At 38.1% G+C, this 22,984-nt stretch overlaps 1 protein-coding gene across 4 annotated transcripts in view; it reads left to right on the top strand.

Annotated features, from left to right (window-relative positions):
- Positions 1–22,984, top strand: part of HMGA2 (high mobility group AT-hook 2) — a 141,474-nt gene that overhangs the window by 3,769 nt on the left and 114,721 nt on the right. For 2 of the 4 annotated variants that reach the window (XM_064590943.1, XM_064590942.1), the window contains 2 exons: positions 336–422; positions 10,980–11,030. In XM_064590943.1, coding sequence (XP_064447013.1) covers positions 336–422; positions 10,980–11,030 — 138 coding nt within the window. The remainder of the gene's footprint in view (positions 1–335; positions 423–10,979; positions 11,031–22,984) is intronic. The other 2 variants (XM_064590945.1, XM_064590944.1) reach the window with 2 other exon arrangements.

Below are 22,984 nucleotides of genomic sequence, written 5' to 3'. Positions count from 1 at the left end.
GCCAAATGCATAACCATTTCATATTTTACACCTTAAAACTGTGTAGCTTTCTTCCTAAACCATGCAACCTTGTCAGCCTTTGTTACCTTTTTAGAGTTGAAACAGAATCTAGTTTTCATATGCAAAATAGAGTTTCCTTCTTGAACCCTGGGATTAAAAGTATAGTTATTTCCTCTTTCTGTAAACTCAGTACCATCATCATTCCATTTATGCTCCTACTGAATGTGTTCCAACAGTTCTTTTGAGCAGCACATGCAAAAAATATAACTATAGAGTCAGGGTCAATTTCTTTCAGACATTCTTCCACAACAACATTTTTTCCCCCCCACACTTAGGAGCCAACCGGTGAGCCCTCTCCTAAGAGACCCAGGGGAAGACCCAAAGGCAGCAAAAACAAGAGTCCCTCCAAAGCAGCTCAAAAGGTGAGATTTCTCAAGTTAAGTCCCCCCAACTTTCTCCATGACCACAGGAACTTCCCTGTAATTTTCCCATTCTAGATCCAAACCTAAGGATTTGTCCCAACTGGGTAACCCAAGACTCATTTCCTACCTTTACCATTTCCAAGCAAAGTTAAGATTTCTAAGCATAATTGCTTAGCATAAAAAGTTTATGAAGATGCTTCCAGTGTTGTTCTTAAATAAACAATCACCAAATAATATGAAACTCAAAACCGGGGCTGGGAGGGTGAGGAGGGGGAGTGGAGAAAGGCGCAATTAAGATCTGCACCGGTTGTGAAAGAGTTAAAAATAAATCTGAACTATAGGATTTGCTTGATGGTGTTGTTTGCAATTTCCTTCAAAAATAATAAAGATTGATTTACTTTGTGCTTATTTACATGATTACTGCAAAACCAAATCCTTCCATAAGGTTAAGTACTTTGCCAAATGATAATTAGAAGTAAATCCAGTGATGGGATACTGGAAAAAAAATTTTCATGAATTTTACAGATTTAAATGTGATGGTAAAGTATGCTGTTTGCTTACAATAAACTTGCAATATAATACATCATAATCTCTCAAAATGCTTTTCCATCAGGTGATATAGCAATGCTCTAAATGGGACAATGAGAAGTTTTTTTAAACAAGTATTTGATTCATTTATTGTGTATTTTGGGGCAGGATAGAACCCAGTCTGGTATAAGTTCCAGTGTTTTTATTTATAAATTTTAAATTGCAGTTTAAAGTAACGTAATGTTGGTTGTATTTGAGCTAGCAAAGAGGAAGTATCTCAGGGTCAATGCACGTACAGAGAAGCGAAGATGAATATAAAACTCACTTTTTTAAAACTTTATAAAGAAATCAAAAAAAGTTTCTGTATTTTATTTGTAGGGCTGTATATTAGTTGAAAACAAAGGCTCAAAATCCAGAAGTAAATTATGGTATACCTTTTAGTAGATTTGAGTACATCATGTACAGCAATTTTTAAAAAGGACTATAAGATCATCTTTGGGGGCTAATGTTTTGTGTGGTTTTCTCTGTGACTGTGGGCACTAACCATGTTAGATGTGATCGTTTTCAGTATTATAAACTGCCATAGCAACCAGGGATACATATAAAAGTTGTTTAGGGAGTAACTATGAGTTCTTGTCTGTTTTACTTTAATAATCTTAAACAGAGCTGAAGTGAAGGAGCAGATTTCTAATGTATTTAAATATAACTGCTTCACAGAGTGAAGATTTAATTGTGACCCACATTTCATCAATAAGCTTTGAAGTAGCTCTAAATTACCTTGTCATTTAGAACTGACAGTATATAATCTGATATTTCTAATATGAATATTTCCTATTTGTTACATTTTTACCTGGTTTATGAAATTAGCTGAAAGGAGCTAATTTAACAAAGGAGTTTTTCAATGTTGCATAAGTGTGGGATTTACCTAACTTAATTTTACTCTAATGAAATGGCAAAGGAATATCTTGGTAGGTAGCTAACAAACATTGAAACTCTGATGTAATTGCTCTGAAAAATGCATCATTACATCTCCCAGGAAGAAATCTGTATATCTCATCATAAATAATTGATTTAAAATTTTAAGCAAAAATAAGAAAATGAATCTCATCTTTCACATTTCACTGTAGCACATTTTTTTGAATGAGTAAAGAGATGCTTCTCTTCATTTTGAAAAGTTTACCACTGACTAACAAAATCTTTATTGACACAAGGAAAGCTGAGACTTGTGTCTAATTTACTACCTAAAGCAAAATAACAAAAAAGTTGGTCTCCTCCCAAGTAAGGTTTGATTTATTTTTAGTTGTTTTAGTAATAGGCATTTACAAACGATCCTGCTAGGCTACTCATCTTTCTGATAATTCTTCATGTATATGTATACATTATTACAACTTCTAAAACAGAAATTGATTTTCTTTTTCCCACAGAAATCTTTCCCTGATATCTTTCATTCATCCAGACAAAATTATTTCACAAAATTCTGGCATAAAAGTCCCTTCTAGTAAAAATGAGTAAATACATTTGCCCATAACACGACTGTTATATTTCTTCAGTTTTATAAATTACGCTTCATTTGGAGAAGATAATACTTTGCAAAATAATGAATGACATTGATGAATTGTTCATGGCATGTGTAAACTTAAGGTATTTTCACTTTCAAATCAGTATTTATTGAGTTTGTTACTATACTATGTAAACATGATTATCAAACATAAATTTGTTTGTCAAACATATATTGTGCTCTGACAAAACATGTTAGGACTTTGAGAAGCAATCTTTTTCAGAAAAAGTTATATTGTTCATAACATGTAAGATAAACATACCCTTCCAGACTGACCAGTGTAGATTGAGAAGTCTCCTATGATTAATAAATTGGGTATTCTTGTGCAAACTGAGATTCATCCCAATGAAAAATACAAAACACAACTGGTAAGTATATAGGAGAACAGAACTCTAAAATTAGAAGAGATGCAACATACACTGGAATCCTGATGATGTTGTGTGTTTAAAATTTCTTGCTGCTTGGAGTTTCTTTACTTACAAAGTTTGTGTTTGGACTCAGTCATTGGCCTTGGGGCATTTGAAAACAAAACTGCTTGTTGGAAAATTAGCAATGTGAAACTTGACAATGCACGCTGAATGTTGCAAGACCAAGTGGACAACTACTCAATTAGCTAGCACTTTAATTTCAGGCCATATTCAATATAAAATTGATTTGTGTAATATATAAAACAAACATTTATAAAAGCACAATTTGTTCTGCTTGGAACTTTTGGAAGAGAAGGTAATAATTCTTCAATCTGCTTATGCTCCATCATGACAGATTCCCATGGATGACCATTATGTAGCAATTCTAGTCATTCCTGAGGAGTCCAATCTGAGTGCTCAAAATTTCTCCCTGAACCCGCTTCATATTGCTATCTTAATAAAAGAAATCAGAAGTTAATGTTTTCCTGAATAAATAATTTATTGGTGTGTGTGTGTGTGTGTGTGTCTTGACCTTGTAATTTATGTTTTAATTTGAGATATACCTGTGACCAGTTGTCTCTCAATTTCTTTTTTGTTTTGTTTTCTTCTCATGTTTGTGCTGGATGGAAATACTTTGTATTTTTGCATTTTGCCTGTTTAGAGAAGAGAAAGATATAATCTGTGTGTTTAGGGTTTCTGCTGTGGCTTTGTAATCATGAGAGAATACTGGAGGGGTTGTCACTCATTCTCCAGTGTTTAAGGTCAAAGTCAAGTTCATCTGTAAGCCTCAAGCCAATTCTCATTCAGGTACTTTCAGGACAAAAACTTTTTTCTGAGACTGAATTAAATTTTAATAGAAGGAAATGGCATATAAAAAGATCTCAGGTGTGAGACAGCCCTACTTCATAGTGTCATAGATTTGCTTGAACTTCCTTTTGACTCTAGGTGGAATGGCCAGAGCTAGAGAGCAAGGTGCAGAATGAAAATATCATCTAGGTAAAGTATGTACACTTCAAGTAAGGTGTTCAGGTAAACATTTGATCTGTATCTTCCATTTGCTTGTACAAAAAAAGGTCTGGTATTGATTGGACCCTATAAAGGCAGATTTGTGCTTTTTTCTGATTGTGTTCTTAGAAATGTGGTTGACTTTTCATAAATGATTACTAACACCAAGCACAGGTATTTTGTGATGAGAGGTTGTAGGTTTTATTCATCATTTCAGAGAAATAAATGTTAGAGCATAGATGCTGAGTGAGGACAAGATTTTTTTCAGAATATAATAGGCCCAAATGAAGAGAGTAACCAAAGGCATCATTATTAGGTAAGTCATGGAAGGATGGGCATTGGAAGTTGTCATACAGTTCCAGCTATGGTTTCTATGTGACTAGAATGATTTTGTTTGATTCCTGTGTGTTTGAATGGTAATTTCCACTGGGATTCAGGGCCCTATCTGAGTTATACACTTGTACCCAGATGGGTGGAATTAAGTAAAGCCTAAGTGTTGTCTCCATTATCTTGATATTTTATGCTGATTTACCTAAGCAATTGACTCTTTTTTCTTTTATGTCCACTTCATTTTGCCAGGGAGGACCAAGCCTTAATGCATCAGTAAATTCTATCTGGCGATGCCTTTGAGTCATCACAGATTATGATCCAAATATGGGCAATTCAAACACGTTTGGATTCTTTCACAAAGTAACTTTACTTCAAGGGACCCATAGTTTTAATTTTCTGGAAGCTATCATTCTTCTGAACTTACCATCCAGAGCTCCTCATTGCTTTGACTGACCCACAACGTGGCTCATTTTTATCTCAAAGTCTCAACCAATCATTCTGCTAAGGAGATAGAGCATCCTAGACTGGTATTCAATTGTGTTTCAGTTCTTTCTTGAGACTAGATGGAGGCTGAAGAGCATTTCATGTCCGTTAAGACATTCCAACCTGTCGTGTCTTGTCAGCTCACCCTCTGTGGTTTTCAGCGCTCACCTTGGAACCAGTTAGCTTGGCACAAGGGTAGAATAGTGAGTTTCACTATCCTAGATTCTAAAACCTCCAGTTATGAATTTTTGTTCTACTCAGGAGAAAAAGGTTGAAAAGTAATTCTATTTTAGGGTATTGCTTTGTTCTCTGTTGTTTTAAGACACTGAACAGTTTTGCATGGCATCTTCGGATTGACTGAGAGAGGAATGGTACAGTCATTGTCTTTTCTCCAGGGTGATGTAGGGGGCACTTTGCTCAGAAGGTAACCGCTGTCGGGGCGCCTGGGTGGCTCAGTCGTTAAGCGTCTGCCTTCGGCTCAGGTCATGATCCCAGGGTCCTGGGATCGAGCCCCGCATCGGGCTCTCTGCTCAGCGGGGAGCCTGCTTCTCCCTCTCCCACTCCCCCTGCTTGTGTTCCCTCTCTTGCTGCCTCTCTCTCTGTCAAATAAATAAATAAAATCTTTAAAAAAAAAAAAAAAAGAAGGTAACCGCTGTCAACTCTTGTATCATAACTATTGATTCTTCTGATTACAAAAAAGGTAGAACGATGGTTTAAAGGAGGAGAATCTTAAACTTTGAAAGTAGCTCTTCCTGTCATTTTGGCCTTGGCTTTAAGTTAGTGTTTGTGTAGGTGAAGACAGGCGTGTGTAAATAATGACAGGAGAGTTGACAATAAGGGCTTCCTTGGGTAAAATGAGCATGAACGACAGTGGGCGATAGAATTCACTTCTATTTCCTATTGTAAAATACGGAGGGATGGCAAACTCGCAACATCCTTTGAAGACTGAAGATGGTTGCACTTAAAAGTTGGAGCCCCACAGAACTGGATTATCAAAAAAGTAAAATGAGAACTACTCAGTGCTTAGCCTGTTGGATGATTCCAGTTGATTTTAATGCCAGTGCACATTGATCTGCACTGTTTATATGTTTAAAAGAACAACTGAAAGGAATAAAATGTGACTTTCTAGACGTTGGATAGTTCGCTCCATATGCTCTTCGGTCTGCAGGTCTCCGTCTTAAAAATGTATCTGTAAAGGGGCGCCTGGGTGGCTCAGTTGGTTAAGCGACTGCCTTCGGCTCAGGTCATGATCCTGGAGTCCCGGGATCGAGTCCCACATCGGGCTCCCTGCTCAGCAAGGAGCTTGCTTCTCCCTCTGACCCTCCTCCCTCTCATGCTCTCTCTCTCTATCTCATTCTCTCTCAAATAAATAAAATCTTTAAAAAAAGAAAATGTATCTGTAAAGATAAAGATACATGAAAACAAAACAAGGTATTATGCCCAAATATTTTTCTAGCTTTTGTTTTTTGGTGTGTGTGCAGAGGCACTGATTGATTTGGGGTGAGGGAGTTTGGGCTTTCATGCATTATCACAGTGCATATAAAATGTGATGAGAGCATTTAAAGTAACAAAAATTAATAGCTATCTAAATTTGACCAAGAAGTCAGAATTGGATAATTCTCTTAGTTTCCAATCTCAGCAATTCTCTATGTCTTTATAGGAAACTTGGAAATGTTTTACTTTTAATGACTCATTTGATTTTCACCCTAGAAGTTTTTTTTTCTTTTTTTTAAATCTGCCCATGGCTCTTTCATTTTATATGAAATATCTCCCAGAAGAACAGACCCTTTATTGCCTTGAAATCACATTGGGTCTCAGTTTCGCTACTTACGAACGTGGGCAGTTGGCTTAATCTCACATTTTGTGAAACTGAGCAAGTAATAGCTGTCCTATTTAAGTAAGATAATGCAAGATAATGCTCAGAAAAATCACTCAGAATTGGGAGGTATTCTTTTTAAGGGTAGCATTTTAAAATATGGAGGGAGAGAAGAAATTACATTTGAGTACCTACCACATGCTGGAGATTTTGTGAGGCATCTTACACATGTATTAGCTCCTTAATCCTCTGATGTAGATAGTATGGTCTTCATCTCACAAATGGGAAAACTGATTCCAAGATGTAAACTGTGACATGTCTAATGTTCAGCTTTAGAAAATGGTGGCACCTGGGCTTGAATTCAAATCTCACTCTAATGCTTATGATCTTTCCACTGCTATGTGCTGTAGGTTATTTTGTAAAATATTTGCTACAGCGTTGGTTATGTTATGTCCAGTAACCTGAAAGGCAGGTTAGAAGTTAAGTTTCAAGAAACCCTTTGGAGAGTAGTTCTCTACAAACTTTTAAAGGGATTCGAAATGGGTGCCTACTGCAGCTAATACCCTCCCCCGCAGACTTCTGACCCCCAAAACCCACAGGGCTATGTCTTTAGAGATCAGAACACATCCAGTTTTCTTATTTGTTCAATAAAGGGTCTAGACAAAATGCTGCAGAATTCTGACGGCAAGAAGGAAATAAGACACACGGAATATAAACACCAGTGTTTCTCTCTTTCCTTCCTTCTTCATTCAGTAAGTGTGTGAGCACATCTTATGTACCAGGCACTAATGTAAGCACTGTTTCCAAGCTTAAGAGTTATATTTGTTAGATGAATTTCCTTTTTCAATTAATTTTTTTTTTTTTTTTTTTTAGTGTGGAGTACATGTAAGAGCCTGGAGTACCAGACTTCTTAGAAAGAGGAAAAATTACATTTCCCACTTAACATTCTTCCCAACCCTCATGAACTTGCTTCTAAGCATATTATACAATTAAACATACTGTTCCGAATCTAAACTTTTTTTAAAAAAGGCAAAATATGAAAATAAGCAAGGAATAAATAACACTTCTAACAAGATATGATGTGGTAATTGCAAGTATTTGCAAAATCTTGGGGCCGTAGTCTGAAATCTCCGTCTTTACAAATGCAGGATTCCCAGCCTCTTTCCCCACACCCACCCGTCCACGCCCATAAGCTGTAAATACTTAGAACAAGTTACTGTCTCAATGATACATGGGTTTATAGTATAGAACCAAATTCCACTCTGGTGAAGGGAAACCAAATATATACTCCCACAGTATTGTGTGTGCTGATGTATTAAAAACAAAACAAGCCCCTGAAATGTTTTGTTTATCTTCTATTGAAAAATAATATTCTGAAGAGCATTAAACACAGGAAAAAAGTTCAAAGCCAGTGTTTTCCTCTATATAAAAACCCTGGATCTTTTCTGGTTTACAAACTAAAATCCTAACTTGTTTTGCAGCCTCTGTGAAGTTTGATCAGAATGATTAAATAATGTGGGTTTTAAAGAACAATGAAAACCTCCCCGATCGACGCCACACAGCACGGTTAATGTGTTTCTTCTAGATGTAGACTCCGAAGAGGGTTTCAGTTTACATGTAACACTGGCCTGAAGACCAAGGAGCCAGTTTGCTTTTAACAAGTCCAAGTGATAATTGTGATATTTTGCCCTTTAGTTAATGGTGCGAATTTTATTTTTGAATAGGCTTTTTGTCAATGAGATGCTCATTTTAAAGTCCTCTTATTTGCAGGGCTTTCTCTCCCTTGGAGAGATTTGCTTTCTCTGACTTTGAAATGCAGTGAAACCCTTTTTAGAAAACAACCTTCTCTTTAGCAGATTTTAGATACGCCCGGATCCCATCATGGCCCCTGAAACATAACAACTGTACCGAGAAAGCTTGGTGTGGCACTGTCTAGCCTTGAAGGTCAATAACCTCCTCCTCTTAATGCCACCTACCATCCCTGTGCCCATTAAAAAGGATTTCTATCTTCCATGTTTGTGTAATTTACTACTGGGTAAACTGTGCAATCTCACAGTTGATCCCAAAGATTAAATCAGACACTGCTTCTGTATTAGGGAATTTTTTACTCCTATAACTCACTGTGTACTAGCCAAAGGGTTTCTTAAAAGCTTCATTCTAAAGGTGACAGATGGGTGTAATGGAATATTTGCATTGACTGAACCTTCTTTGAGAGTGGACTGACTTGAAGGAAAACTTCCCTTGAAGAGCTCCATCTTGTTAGGAGTGGAGAGCATTGATTGAGCACTGCAGTTATGGTGGGCACTTCGATCCTCCCAGGAGGCATTCTCTCCATGTCACACATGAAACCAAATTAAGGTTTTTCAGGGACCTGCCCAAAGTCATAAAGCTAAACCGGCAGAGCAGGGATTTGAATCCAAGCTTTCCAAAGTAGAGTCTGTGTTCCTCTTAAGACAACTCTCTCTCCCTAAGACAGCACTCAGAAAGAGTGTGTGATTCGCTGGGTACTCCTGGCTTTCATTTAATTTAATTCATGCCCTATGACTAAAGGTAAGACAGTGCCGCTAACCCCTGACAATAAATGAGCCCATGCACAGGTAGTAAATGACCCACAGTGCCCAAACCTCACAGTTAGACTGAGCTCTTAAAGGCTACCAGATTTCCTTCTGTTCAGGGAAATTAGCTGAGTCAGCGACAATTTTAGTTGACTAAAATATCTCCATATGGTAGCGAATGCGCGTATGCTAAGGGGAGGTAGTATTGTTAGGAGGGGAGGAAGCCAGTTTCTAGAGGCCAACAGAACCTGGGGCTCGAATCCCAGGCTCCCAGGCATGCCCTGTACCGCCTTTGTGTGTGACCTTCCTCAACTATCTAAGACTTAGTTGCTCATCAGCAAAATAAGAGAAGTTGTAATACCTACCTTATAAGGCTGTTGTGAAGATTAAAGATGAAAATAACACATGTGCTCAATAAATGTGAACTAACAGTATTATAATCATACAGAATTTGGGTTAATTCCTAGGACCTGTTGGTTAGTAATGCCAGGTCAGGGAGATACTATTTGTGAGGAATCTTGTGGCTTATTTTGTGTGTGTGTGTGTGTGTGTGTGTATCTATCTGTATCTATTTATTATCTATCTATCTATCTATCTATCTATCATCTATCTCCATCTCTTTTTATAAGGCAGATTGAAGAGAGAAAGAAGAGACTCTCACTTGGCAGTGTAGACAGTTATAACAGGTAATTTTAATATCACTGTACCAAGTACCTACTGGCTGCTAACTTAGGTAACAAAAGCACAATGCAAAACAACTTATGCTGGCTCAGGTTACCTGTATTACTGTGTTTCTATAGCCTTGGGATGATTCTTATATATAGAAGAGTGTGTACTAACTTTTCTTTATCCTGCAAAGTATAAACATATGTTTTTATAGAAGATGTTTGTCGTGTGTGTGTATGTGTGTTTTGGTGTATTTGGGGATTGGAGTAGGGGTCATAAACATAGGGAAATTACTTTATAGATGTTAAAATTTGATTCAAAAGGCAAAAACAACTGTGATACCAGAAAAAAATCTCCTTTGAAGCAATAAAACAAACTCTCAAGGTAGTTGGAAATATATTCATGTCAGGTCTGTGTTGAGTGGGGACTTGTTGATAATAATATGCATTTTTATTAATTACTACTTTTGGCACCCCTAGTTTCCATCATAGGGACAAACATTGACCATTTCTGCCAACTTTTTTTTTTTAATCTCTCTCTGCTTTAAATGAATTGATTGACACGTGATTGTTTTTGGCAAGGAATAGGAAATTAACTATGTAGAACTATGCAAATGTTTGGGTTTTTTTTTTTTTTTTCATTAAAAGCCTATGTATTCTTACTTACTTTAGACTTACTTTTGATTAGCCATGTAGGTAGAAGTGCTTTGTAAGTTGTAAAGCAATATATCAGTTTTAATTTTTATAACTTTCACTGTGACATGGAAACAAAATCATTTAAGAGACATGATTTTTCTAAATCATGGATAGAGTGGGAGTATTTTTTTATATTGTGGATATGTAGGAGTATTTTATATAATTTATATATTTATGGTTATGTGGGAGTATTTTTTTTTATTGTGGATAGAAATAAAAGCAAAATGGCTTATTAAAAGCATTTTCATGCATTTCAGAGGAGATCATTCCAGGGGAGTGTTTGAGGGTGAGAGATGCGTAAATATCTCTGTGCATCATGCAATGAAACACCCGGGAAGGAGGATCTACTCCAACATGGAGAAGAAGATGAGCCTTCATGGAGAAGGGGATTGTTAAAGCAATCTCCATACCTCATCGCAAACCAGAACATTCTTACTTGGAATGTGTCCCTCGATGCAGCACTTATAAATAACGTCAGGTAGGAAACAATATGACTTCCTTTTTCATTTTGCAGAAAGCAGAAGCCACTGGAGAAAAACGGCCAAGAGGCAGACCTAGGAAATGGGTGAGTAATCAGATATAATTTCTGGGCTCTTTTTTTTCTTTTTGGTAATGAAAATTTTCTATTTTTCGTTTTTTAAGTGAAAATTACTTTTATTTTATCAATTACATGTATTTCTGACTTCTGGTTCAATAAGTCTTTGAAAGGGTTAAGGCAAGCGCCGAATTATCACCACCCTTTACCATTAGGCTCCAGGAGTTTACTCACAATGCTTTTCTTTCCTGGGAGTGACTCCTCTTTCTATCTCTTATCAACATGAAAAGAGTTTCCACTCTTCCTTCAAACAGGGGTAACAATGAGATGACTTGTTCGGTGGGTTGAGTAACTAAGGTTAAAGGGTATTATGAAACCTTGGAAGTTGATTACAAATGGTGATAAAATTCAGATGAAATGTGTATGAGATAATTTTGTAACGTTTTCTTTCTTTTCTTTTTTTTTTGTTGTTGTTGTTGTTTCCTTCATGGTTTTTGCTTTGGACACATCTCATTTTCGAGGTGGCTTGTGTTTTTCCTTTTTACGTTGGCTTTTTAGGAAACCAGGTTTTTAGTTTCAGATCTGTTTGCTTCCCTTAGTGGTCATTCCTGCGGACTGACGTTAGCGACCGTGGCTTCCAGGCAGGTGCTCTTGATCCCACAGGCACACAGATCCTGTAGCTCCTTGAGGCCGGAAATCCAGTGATCACTGAAGAGCGTCGCTCATTTTACCACTTCAGCCTTGTTCCCTTTGCTGCTACACTACCCATGTTCTTTTGGTCTGTCTTTCCCACTGACAGAGGAGAAAAGTCTTAAAAATGACTAAAGCCATTTCTCAAGAAAGATAAGGACATCCTCTATACGAGGTTTCTTCTGCAAAGGGATCTTTGGATGTCCTTTTCTCTCTTCCCTGGTTTATTCTTCATGCTTCATCTTTTTTTAAGTGTCTTTGCTGCTATGCTGGATTATATTTTCCTGTTGGTATGCCATTCCTTTTCCTCTAGAGTTCTACATCACTTTCTATTTATACTGTGGTATTGCCTTTCATTTAATTTATTCATCTTGTATTTTTTTTTTCCTCTGCTCAACATGTGTTGGGATTAGATTTCTTAGCACAAGGAAATGGGGATGATCTTTAGATTAAAAACATCTCCGCGTTGCAATGTAACCTTAAAATAAGAGCATTTCATTCAACTTTCTGGTCAATAAATGAATTCTCTCCAAACCTACCTACCAGGTGGTAATCATCTGGACTGCTTGAGATCCTTAGTGTTAGGGAACTCACTACTTCTTAAGGCTGCCTCTTCCTTCTTGGAAAGCTCTGAACATTAGAAAATTCTTCTGCCTGCCTTCCTGTAGCAGGCCTCCTTCCTGGGAAGATACAGAGTCATTGTGTTCACTTTTACTCCTGATAGTCCTTCAAATATTTGAAGACAATTAACACATACCCTTTGTTGTCTTTTTTAGTCTGAATATCTTCAGTCCTTTCATTTTTTTTCCCCCAAAGGAACATTCTTGTTATTCTTTTCTGAGTGTGTTTGTTTTTGAATCTTTTGAAATATGTCACCCAGACCTAAGTATCATGTTTCAAGTGTGGGCTCCACAACTGGTGGGTTTATCACCTTTCTTGTTGTACATATGGTTCCCGTTATCTATTAGTGATGAACCAACCACCCCAAAACTTAATGTTTTTTTAAAAAAAGCATTTTATTATGCTCATGGATTCTTTGGGTCAGGAATATGGACAGGGCACAGCAGAAAGCCTTGTCTCTGCTTCCAGATGTCTGGGGCCTCAGTGAGAGGACTCAAGCAGCTGGGGGTGACTCCAGTACTAGGAGCCTACATTCTGGAGGCTTCTTCACTCACGGGTCTGGAGCTTTTGCAAGATGGGCTTGAAGTCTGGGTGCATCTGGTAATGTCCACAGGAACACCCACACACATGGCCTTTCCAGCTTGGTGGTCTCAGGGTAGATGGCCTGCCTTCTGACATACCCTCAAGGTTCCCAGAGTGTTCTGGCAGATGAGGATAAAGCTGCTTAGTCTCAGAAGTCAAAAAGTGCTGCTTCCATTGTATGCTAGCGAGCACGCCATTGACCAGGTTGGTATTGGCGTACATGTAAATACAAGTCTGCCAATTTCTAAGCGTCAGAACTTTGAGAAGGCAGACCTGTATAAACTTTCTAAAATGCAACATAATAGAAAATGGTAAGTTCTTTGAAGTCATGAGATTAATGTTGCTCAAATGAAATAAATTGTAAGCAAAGACAATGAAAGTTAACGGGCACAAGAGCTTCCATCAAGTGTGGCCTCTCCTGTGTCCCCCAGCTTCATGGAGAGACAGTTGACATACAGTATTGTGTAGACTGAAGGAATACAAAGCGTTGATTTGATACTTATGTATTGCAAAATGATGACTGCAGTAACATTTGTTAACGCCTCCATCACCTCACATAATTACCATTTCTTTCTTTCTTTTTTTTTTTTGGTGGTGAGACCATTTAAGATCTACTCTCTTAACAACTTTCAAACATATAATACAGCATTGTTAACTATAATCCGCATGCTAGATCTCCAGACTTGATAACCGAAAGTTTGTGTCCTTTGACCAGCATTTCCTTACTTTCCCCACCCTCCACTCCTGGCAACCACCATTCCACTCTCTCTGTCTATAAAATCAGGTTTTTTAGATTCCACCTGTAAGTGAAATCATGCAGTATTTGTCTTCCTCTAACTTATTTCACTAAGCATAATGCCCTCACATTCCATCCATGCCAATGGCCGAATTTCCTGCTTTCTCATGGTTGAACAATATTCCATCCCATATGTGACACACACATACACACACCGCGCCCTCCCCCCCCCGCACATCTCCTTAAACATTCATCTGTAGATGGACACTTAGATTCTTTCCATAGCTTGCCTCTTAGCTGGTCATTCTACCTTGAACCTGGTCTACCCTTGGGGTATCCTATAATGTTCACCAGTAACTCTGTAGATTATAGTCATGTCACCGTTCTTTCTCCAAAACTTTCTGTGGTTGCACAGCCAGCCACTGAATTAATTACAAGCTGCCCTGGCGCTTTCAAGGCCCCCACAGTTTACACCCACCTATCTTTATGGCTTTATTTCCCACCACTCATCTTTACACAGCCAGTGTTCCAGCCAAGGACCTAGGTGCTTTTTTTTTTTTTTTCTTAATGGATTCTTACTCATTGGAGGGAGATATGGATTCCAGGCATCTGATCTTCATGCTGGATCAGAAGCCCATGAGAGACATCCACCGTGGAGGCCCTTGCTTTCTGGGAATAACTGGGTCATCCTCATTGATGGGGGTGATTCCTAATTTTTACTGGCTGTGAGAATGGAAAATACTGTGTGGTGAACTGTTACGGCTCCCTGACTTGGTCCCCAAAGAAGAGTTGTTCTACTCAGAAGAGGTAATAAAAGGAAATTGTGTATTTTTTCGTGACGGTGTGTTTCCTCTTTGCTTGTATATATTCTGTTGGGTAGAGTGTGAAGCCAGCCACCGCGAGGCTTTCAGTTCAGTGGCGTTCTTTGCAGGAAAGCTCGTGCTAAAGAAATAAATTATTGTATTTTCCATAGGCAATGGGCGTGGACCTCATAGTAAATTCAGTTCTTTCCAACGGTGTCGTTCACCGATTTTCTTGTGGTAGAGATAGATTTTTGAACTGACTAGATTTCCTAGGTACATGACCAAAAAGCCGAATTGCTACCCCTGTATTCTTCTGAGCTGTTTTGTTTTGTTTTAAAGCTCTTTCACTTTTAAAAAGATGTCCTACAAATCTTACGGTGTCAGGTAACAGGCCTGGAAAAAAACATCTGCAGGGTAACCCTCTCACCTGACGTGATTGGAATCGGCAGTTGGTAGGCTACTCAGGAGTTGACTAACCAAAAGTACGTGTATAGAAGTAGGGGAGAAACTTGCATCAGTCTTGCTTAAGGCGAGGGAATGGACCATTGGCAAATCCAGTGAGTATATTAACTGGACTTTGATTAAGAGCACTTCTAGTCTTTCCTTTATTCTCCTTTGTGCCCTCCCCAACCCCCTGAGTTTGAATTAGATTTTGGATCTTTTACTTCAATGAGCTAGTCTGGACTTCTACTTTTTAAAAATGTCTTGGTGTGGAGGAGGTGAGAGGTGAAGGAGAGAGAGGTGGGACCTAAATTTCCTCCTGGTCTTACAGTTGGGAGCTCAGGATCTGGATTCAGATGGCTTGGGTTCAGATTCTGGCCCATCACTTGACTAACTGTGGAATCTTGAGCAAATTACATGACCTTTAAAAGATCCGGTTTCCTTATCTCTAAAAAGGTGGTAAGAGCAGCATATTTTTCATAGTTGTTAGACAGATACATTTCTCATACACAGAGTTGTTGTGGGGATTAAATAAGATCACCCATGCAAAGGGCTTAATAAAAGGCATAGCACATGCAAGTGCTCAAATAATGTTAGATACTATGATTAATTCCACTGTACATTTTCATGTAGTTACCACCAACAGCCTAAACCTTACTTACTTATAGCTAGCTACCAGTAGTCACACACATGGAGCAAGGTGACAGTCATGCATCCAACTAACCAAGCACCCTCAGTGGTATCATTATGTCTTTAATGTATCTAGGCTTAGTATCATCAAGCTTAAGAACTGCTTATAAATAATCCTGAAGTACATTTTAAATCTATTTTCAGTTAAGAGAAAAATTGCACATAGCAGCTTATAAGCCTCTCCTCTCATTGTAGAGGTTTGGTGTCATGTGTTGTTCATCAATTTGAAAAGTATGATTCCTCCTGTGTGTCTCAATATGTGCATCCAGAGATGTGCTGGTGTCTTGGAATCTCCATAGAATTCCATTAGTCAGTCCTTCTGCCAGTTGAGACTAGGCATTTAATATTTGCCTTTCTCAGTTTTTGCCTAGGAAGGGAGCTTATTGCAGAACAGAGTTAGTGATGGAAAATAGTTGGAAAAAGTTTTAGAGAATGGAGTGAAGGCTCAAGAAGATGTGAACCCGGAGGATGAAAGGCTCCATCCAGATGTTGCTTGGGGAAGTGTTTCTGGAGGAAAAGAAGCAAGGATAGAATAATAAAGAATAAAGCAGTAGGAACAAAGATGTTTGTAGGTGTTTTGTTTTCTGAATATCTTTATGAGAAAGGAAACAGGACAGAAGGGAAGTATAGCCCCAATATGAATTAATGGTTTGTAAAGAAAAAAGCCGACCGACCAACCAACAAACCCCCTGGAGATACTGAGATTGACCTAGAAATTGAATCAAGGACGAGTTGCTGAAGCTGAACTTTGATTGGTCACTAACGAAGCCCAGCTGTTTTGGGGGTGGGTTGCTCGTTCTCTTTATTTGGTAATGGGGTATGTGCAGTACACTGATGTAAAAATATGCATTTCCATTCCATCTCTTTTGAAGAGGCGGTTGTCTTTTCAGAGCTTGTGATGCACAGGAAAGTGATGTAATTTCAGCTGTTGGTCAGACATGGGAAGATTCTAGATAGGCAACAAAGGCTTTTTGTTTTTTCAAGTTTGAAGACATCTAGAAACTTAAGTGATGATGTGAAGATCAAGTACAGGAAATTAAATCAGCATAAAACCTATTATGAACTAGACTGATTAAAACTCTTTGGATTTCTTCTAAAGATCCCAAGTATTAGTGCATTGAGGAACCTGGGAATCTGATGTTGAAGTTCAAACATTAGGTTTTCATTTCCATGACTTTTCCCCTCCAGATGTTTGTTCCCTCTTTTTTTCTTTTTTAACTTTTAGCCATTTGTAATTTAACACTTGCTTTGTTTAAACTGAAGTATAACTTTGATGTTTAGAAAGAAATATCAAATAATGCATATTGCAGATACTTGTAACTTTCTTATGGGAGTCGGAGAGGAAGAAATGACTTTGATATAACATCAAGAACTGCTAATGGAGTGTGTGGAGGCAAAACCATTTTCCCTTAAAAACTTGTAGTAATAACAAGCATTAAAAAATGGAGATGTTTCCCCGAAAGCACATGGCTCCTTGCTATATGCTCAGTAACTTAAATATGAGTCTTCCGATGCATGTAATGTGTTTAAAACTGGTAAGCCATGTTTTCTGAAACCATCTCCTTTGCCATATTTTCTGATAAAAATGGAGTACTTTGCAAACTTTAATAGAACTCTCTGGGAGAAAAGTGATTTAACTTTATTTTCTCTTAATAACTTACTGCAAAATTTACTAAAATAACTCTTCAAAAATGCAAGATTAAATATAAAAATACTAAGAAATAAATCATACTCCGAAGGCAAGAATTGGATTTGATCATTCATATTTTGATTCAAGATTAATATCCTTTTTTACTTGTTTGATTATTGAAATGCTATTCTTAATTATTCTGTTAAACGAAGTCTTTAAAAAAGAGGTCGATAACCTGCCTTATTTTGTCATCCTGCTCAGTTTGGCATAGCCAACTTCTACCAGATCCTGGCTATTCACGACTATACAGCCATTGACCTTGGGGTCTGCCACTCAGGTGATACCACCACAGTTCCACAAAAACCATGTGGTCTTATCAGACTATAATCAAGGAAGAACAGGTTTTTGTCCCACTTGACTGAGTGGCAAATTATAGAAGGAGGTTGTTCCGATAAATGTCCTATTTCTCTACACAAAATAATCAGCTCAGTAAAATCCTAAGACAGTTATCTCAATTCTGCTCTAATTAAATGTCAGGTGTTATGGAATTCAAAGAATATGAAATTATATGATAGTTAAAGATATTTAAGACTTTATCCATACCACTATACACATATTTACCTATGTTTACCCAAAGTATTTATGATGGCAGTATATATTTCTAAACTATTAGAAATTCTCATGATAAATACAATTAATATGCTGTCTCTGTGTGTGTGTGTGTGTATTTTTTACTAGGCAACATAGGTAAAACTACCCCATACTTCAAGAAAATATTTTTGTTCTGTTTTTAAGGGTGGTATCTGCATTTATTTTAAGTTTTTTTTTTTAAATCCAGGAATTCCTTATTCTAAACTCTTCAATATTTGACACAAGTATTTAACCATTTTTGGCAAAATTTCAATTTGATGGGATTGAATCGAGCCTCCTGTCTCTACTTTGGACTAAAAGCAGGACTTCTGTGTTTTGGTGAGCTGAAGACGTTTAGGCAGGTTGCTCAGTTTACCCATGCTTTTTCTCCTGGTTAAGTCCCTGACGGGAACATTCTCTCTGTAGCTAATGACTCTCAAGCATTGAGGGTTGTAAAACCCAAGAATCTTCACTGCCACAGCCAGCTCTGTTACCCAGGGACTGATTATTGAGTTTGTAGATGATCCAGCCTCTTGTCTCCTTCTTTGCTTTGTTTTCCCAGCTCCCCCTGCTGCCTGCCCTTTGGCCATTTCACTACTCATTAGCACCTCCACCAGATGGGGGGAAGGGCCAGAAACAGGGGGTCAACTCTGGTAAAAGACTTGGCGGGGGCGGGGGCGGCGGGGGAAGAGGTGGGGTGTAATGGCAGACATAAGGTTTTCAGATTAGTTGTCGATTTGATAGATCCAGACTACCCAAACTCCATCCTCAGGGGTAATCCAACGTAGCCACGACCCTGAAATTTGTTTCTCACTCATTCTTTATTCATTTTTATAATCAATGTGATTTTAGAAGTATGATGTCTTTTTTAGGATGCTATGGGAAGCAAAGGTCTCTTTTTTTTTTTTATTGTATTTCCTCAGTATTGTTGAATGGCTGCAAATCAAACTTGGGTTAGCAGGCTTTTGCCCCCTGTTCAGATTCAGAAGAATTGTATTAAACCTACTCTTACATTAGACTCAGGTTGTGGAATGATAGTTCTTTAAATTCAGGTAGAGGGAGATTGCCTCGTGATGCTCAAAGAGTCCTGTTTGGGTGTGAACAGATCATATAGCTAATCCTTGCTGTAGGACCCAGGGAAGCCTTGTCATTACTTTGTGCTGTGATTTCAATGCATTTACCCAGAAAATGCACTTTGAGTGTCTGGTTGAACATAGTATCCTACAGAAGGCTAAGCATGTAAGATGGACAACACAGACATGCAAGAAACTGCTTAGACAGAGTGTTTTGTTTTTTGTTTTTGTTTTTTTGTTCTGAGAGAGAGGGGGGATAAAGGAAAGGGAGAGAAAGAGTCTTAAGCAGGCTTCACATTCTGCGTGGAGCCCAGTGCGGGGCTCCATCTCACGACCGTGAGATCAGGACCTGAGTGAAAATCAAGATTCGGATGCTTCACCTGACTGTTTTGGACACTGTTTTTGTTTACTTACTTGTTTATTTACTTCTCTCTTGTTTGGCTGGACCACGTAAACCCTAAGGCTGCAAAGGCAAGACCCTTTGATTTTGCAATTTTCCATTTATCTAAACATTTTACTCAAGTCTTCGGACAGTACTGTGGATCAAGTCCTGTGCTAGGTCCTGGGGTTATCGAGGCCAACAGTATGGATGGGGGCTGCCTTTGGGGCACTTACAGTCTTGGGGACCAAAAAGGAAAACCTGGTGTCAGCCCCTTGGATTACCCCCTCTGCACTTCAGATGCTGTGAAGCTAAATTAATTCCAGTTTTCAAGTATTTTGAGCTCTTCAGAATTTAACAGTCCTTCCATAGAAATGATTGTGTTGCTTTCCAAATCCTAATGACACTCTATGTCATTATTTGAATATAGCTCTACATATAACCTATGAATTAATTGTACGAGTGGGCCTGAGCTTACAATCTCTCAGTATCACCACAGCAAACATCCAGGCTAATATCAAATGTACACATATTTAATCTATCAAAATAAGGAGTCAAATTTTACCTGGTCAGTACAGGTTTAAAAAGATAGGTATTTAATTGCTAAATATTGGCTCCAAGAAGGAGGGGAAAGGGAATTAGAAAGATCAGGATAATTCTGTTGGGCCACTGCCTCAACGTACGTTGCTCTAATTTTTTTCTCTCTGTTCATGCTAATTTATCAGATAACTTTAAAATCACCTGGTGTCAGAGCTACTAATCGTGTACTTTAGTATTTCTGGATACTGCTACCCTTTGTATTTAAAAAATGAGCTCTTGAAAGTGGAAAGCATATCATATTTATCCCTTCACCCTTAGCACCTAAGACCTAGAAGGAAATTCAGCAAATGATTAAGAGCTCAGACTGCCTGCGTTCAGTCAGCGGGTTTAGACTGAGCAAGTTGCTCAGTCGTCAGCTCTGGTCTTCTTGTGCGTAAAACAAAGGGTCATAACAGTTCTCATTTCCTAGGTTTATTTTGTAAGAATTCAATGAGAAGCCACCAAAAAAACTTCATTCACCGTGTCACAGTAAATCATCACTGGTGATGTTAGTATAGTTTCAGGCCCGTAGCAGGACTTAATAAATGTTGGCTGAATCGAATGACAATATTTCTTTACTGTGTATAAATGATGGTCTTTGGATGTTTGTTTTCCACTATGAATGTGGTTTTGAATCGCATGCTTTGTCTTTTCTTTTTTTTTAATCTGGTGATTTGTACTTTCAAAGAGGCTACAAGGGGGTTAAAAGTACTAACCCATAGGCATCAAGGCAGTGTTTGTAATAATTTCAAATTCCAGCTTATGCCTTTCCACTGAAGAAGTAAGCTGTGAGCCACTATCACCCAGGCCCGATACAGACTTTGAATGCCTTGCCCTACATTAATCTTTCCATTCCCTCACTCCTGGAAATAGCGTTCTGCTTTCCAAAATAGACTCTAGCGCTGTACCTTCAAAGAATTTCTGTCACAGCTTTGGATCATCAGAAAAACAGAAGAAAGCTTTGTTGGCAGAACCTCACAGAATAATTTTCTCAGGTAGTTTCTAATTTCTTTTTCCTACAAAAACTTATTTTAATTGCCTGTTTCTCATGTCCTTTGCTCTTAATTTTGAGTGTTCACATGAAAAGAAGCAGAAAAGGAAAATCAGTTAATAACTCTTTGTTTCTTTGACTTCTTTCAGGGGCATTTGGAAGCACCCCACTTAAAGCAGGGAGGTTTACAACTAAGGATTCATTGGTGGGGGAGGGATCTAATATCCTAGGTTTTATACCACCAAAGGGGTAAGGGCTCCACAGTCGGAATAACAAAGGTAGCAATGTCGCATAACTTGGAAGTTTAAGCATTAACATTACCAATAAAGGAAGTGCAGGCCTGCCAAGTTTCCAGACAATCCAAGTATTTTCAGTCTTGAGGGAGCACCCTATTCCAGGAACCACCAAAGCCCAGGGAGGTGAAGGAATTACCTTATGTTTAGGAATAGGGAATCATAAAATGATAGCTGATAATGTTCTATAAAGAAGCCTTTGTTTTGCAGTCTTTTATCATTCACTGTTCAAATGAATCTTGAGGTCAGAGAAGACATATACCAGTGCATGTCAGAAGCTGATCCTAGAGTATCATTTCCTTATTACAGGATCTCTGTCCCTACATTTTCTTTCCTACCATTATCCTCTTAGGTGACCCGACTTTAATGTTCTCTAAATTCCCTAATGGAAATGGATGAAGCATCGCTCTCAGTTGATGGAGTTGGACGGTATGCACATGACCATCTCTGTGCCCGCCCCCATCCCGTTCTCCTGAGGCTGACAGTCCCTGAGTAGTACCCAACGCTGGGTGCACACCTTATGAGTTTATCGGAAAGAATGGAAAGGCAATATGTGATAATACTGTCCATCCTATAACATTTTCATTCTCCTGTGCTCTTAGTAAATTTTAAATTTCTTGTGTAAGAGTAAGTAAAGTTTGATTTTACATACTTTATTCTCCTTTCTTATTCCCCTGTCTTTGGACCATATAATTCCTATATGTGTAGGGTGAAAGTGAACTCATTCCCAACCCTAATTCACCCCCTTGGAATTCCTTGCATAGCAATGGGATAGAGTTTAATGACGTTCTGTTTGGACTTGCTATGTACAGCACGCTCCTTTCCAGGCTATCAAACCAAGGCACTAGTAGATCTTGTGAGTGTGTGTGTGTGTTTTTTAAGGTTATACATTTTATTTTATTTTTTTTATTATGTTATGTTAATCACCATACATTACATCATTAGTGTTTGATGTAGTGTTCCATGATTCATTGTTTGCATATAACACCCAGTGCTCCATGCAGAACGTGCCCTCCTTAATACCCATCACCAGGCTAGCCCATCCCCCACCCCCCTCCCCTCTAGAACCCTCAGTTTATTTCTCAGAGTCCATAGTCTCTCATGGTTCGTCTCCCCTTCTGATTTCCCCCCTTTCATTTTTCCCTTCCTACTATCTTCTTCTTTTTTTTTAATATATGATGTATTATTTGTTTCAGAGGTACATGCGCTTCTTCCAGGGTAGCCTACTTTTTTGTGGACGTTAAAGTTTATCCATGAACCAGTCAGGTTTAGGAGTTTGTGTGTTGCTTTACACATCCTGTTCAGACAATTGATGAGTTACACAAAAACCATTTAAAGTCTGTAATTTTTGAAACAATAAAACAGTGACTTAGTCTGATACATAGTCTTAATCTGCTTTGCCATTAAATCACTAATCTCAGGGGATATCACTGGGACTCTTTTCAGTTGTTAAAACCTATGGGAACAAAACTGTTCTATTATCTAACTTGCATTGTTGAAACCTCTTAAGGGTTCCTAAGTATTCACAGAGAACTAATTCATGCCATACAGTAAGTAAGTACCACATTGTTTCCTGCTATGATGAAGTGAGTGAGCTTTTATGTTCATTATGTACATTATGGGATTAATAGGATGTTCGATGTTCCTAGACTGTATAGTTTGAGAGGGTTTGGCCATACATGGTCACAGTATGAAGAAGAATTCCCTTGTGACTGAATTTTTTTTTCTGCCCAGGATTCTTATAATGTGGTATGTATTCATCATTGCTATTTCCTATTCTTTTAAGTAATTATGTTCCAATAAAAATTTAGTGCCCCCCCATTTGAGAAGTTGACATTTTATATCC

The sequence above is a fragment of the Mirounga angustirostris genome, unplaced genomic scaffold (genome assembly GCF_029215605.1).
Source record: "Mirounga angustirostris isolate CCGP_5_RB_7025 unplaced genomic scaffold, mMirAng1.0.hap1 SCAF_5, whole genome shotgun sequence".
Classification (NCBI taxonomy): domain Eukaryota; kingdom Metazoa; phylum Chordata; class Mammalia; order Carnivora; family Phocidae; genus Mirounga; species Mirounga angustirostris.
The sequence above is the reverse complement of the archived record's forward strand: the minus strand, read 5'-3'. Positions and strand labels throughout refer to the sequence as shown.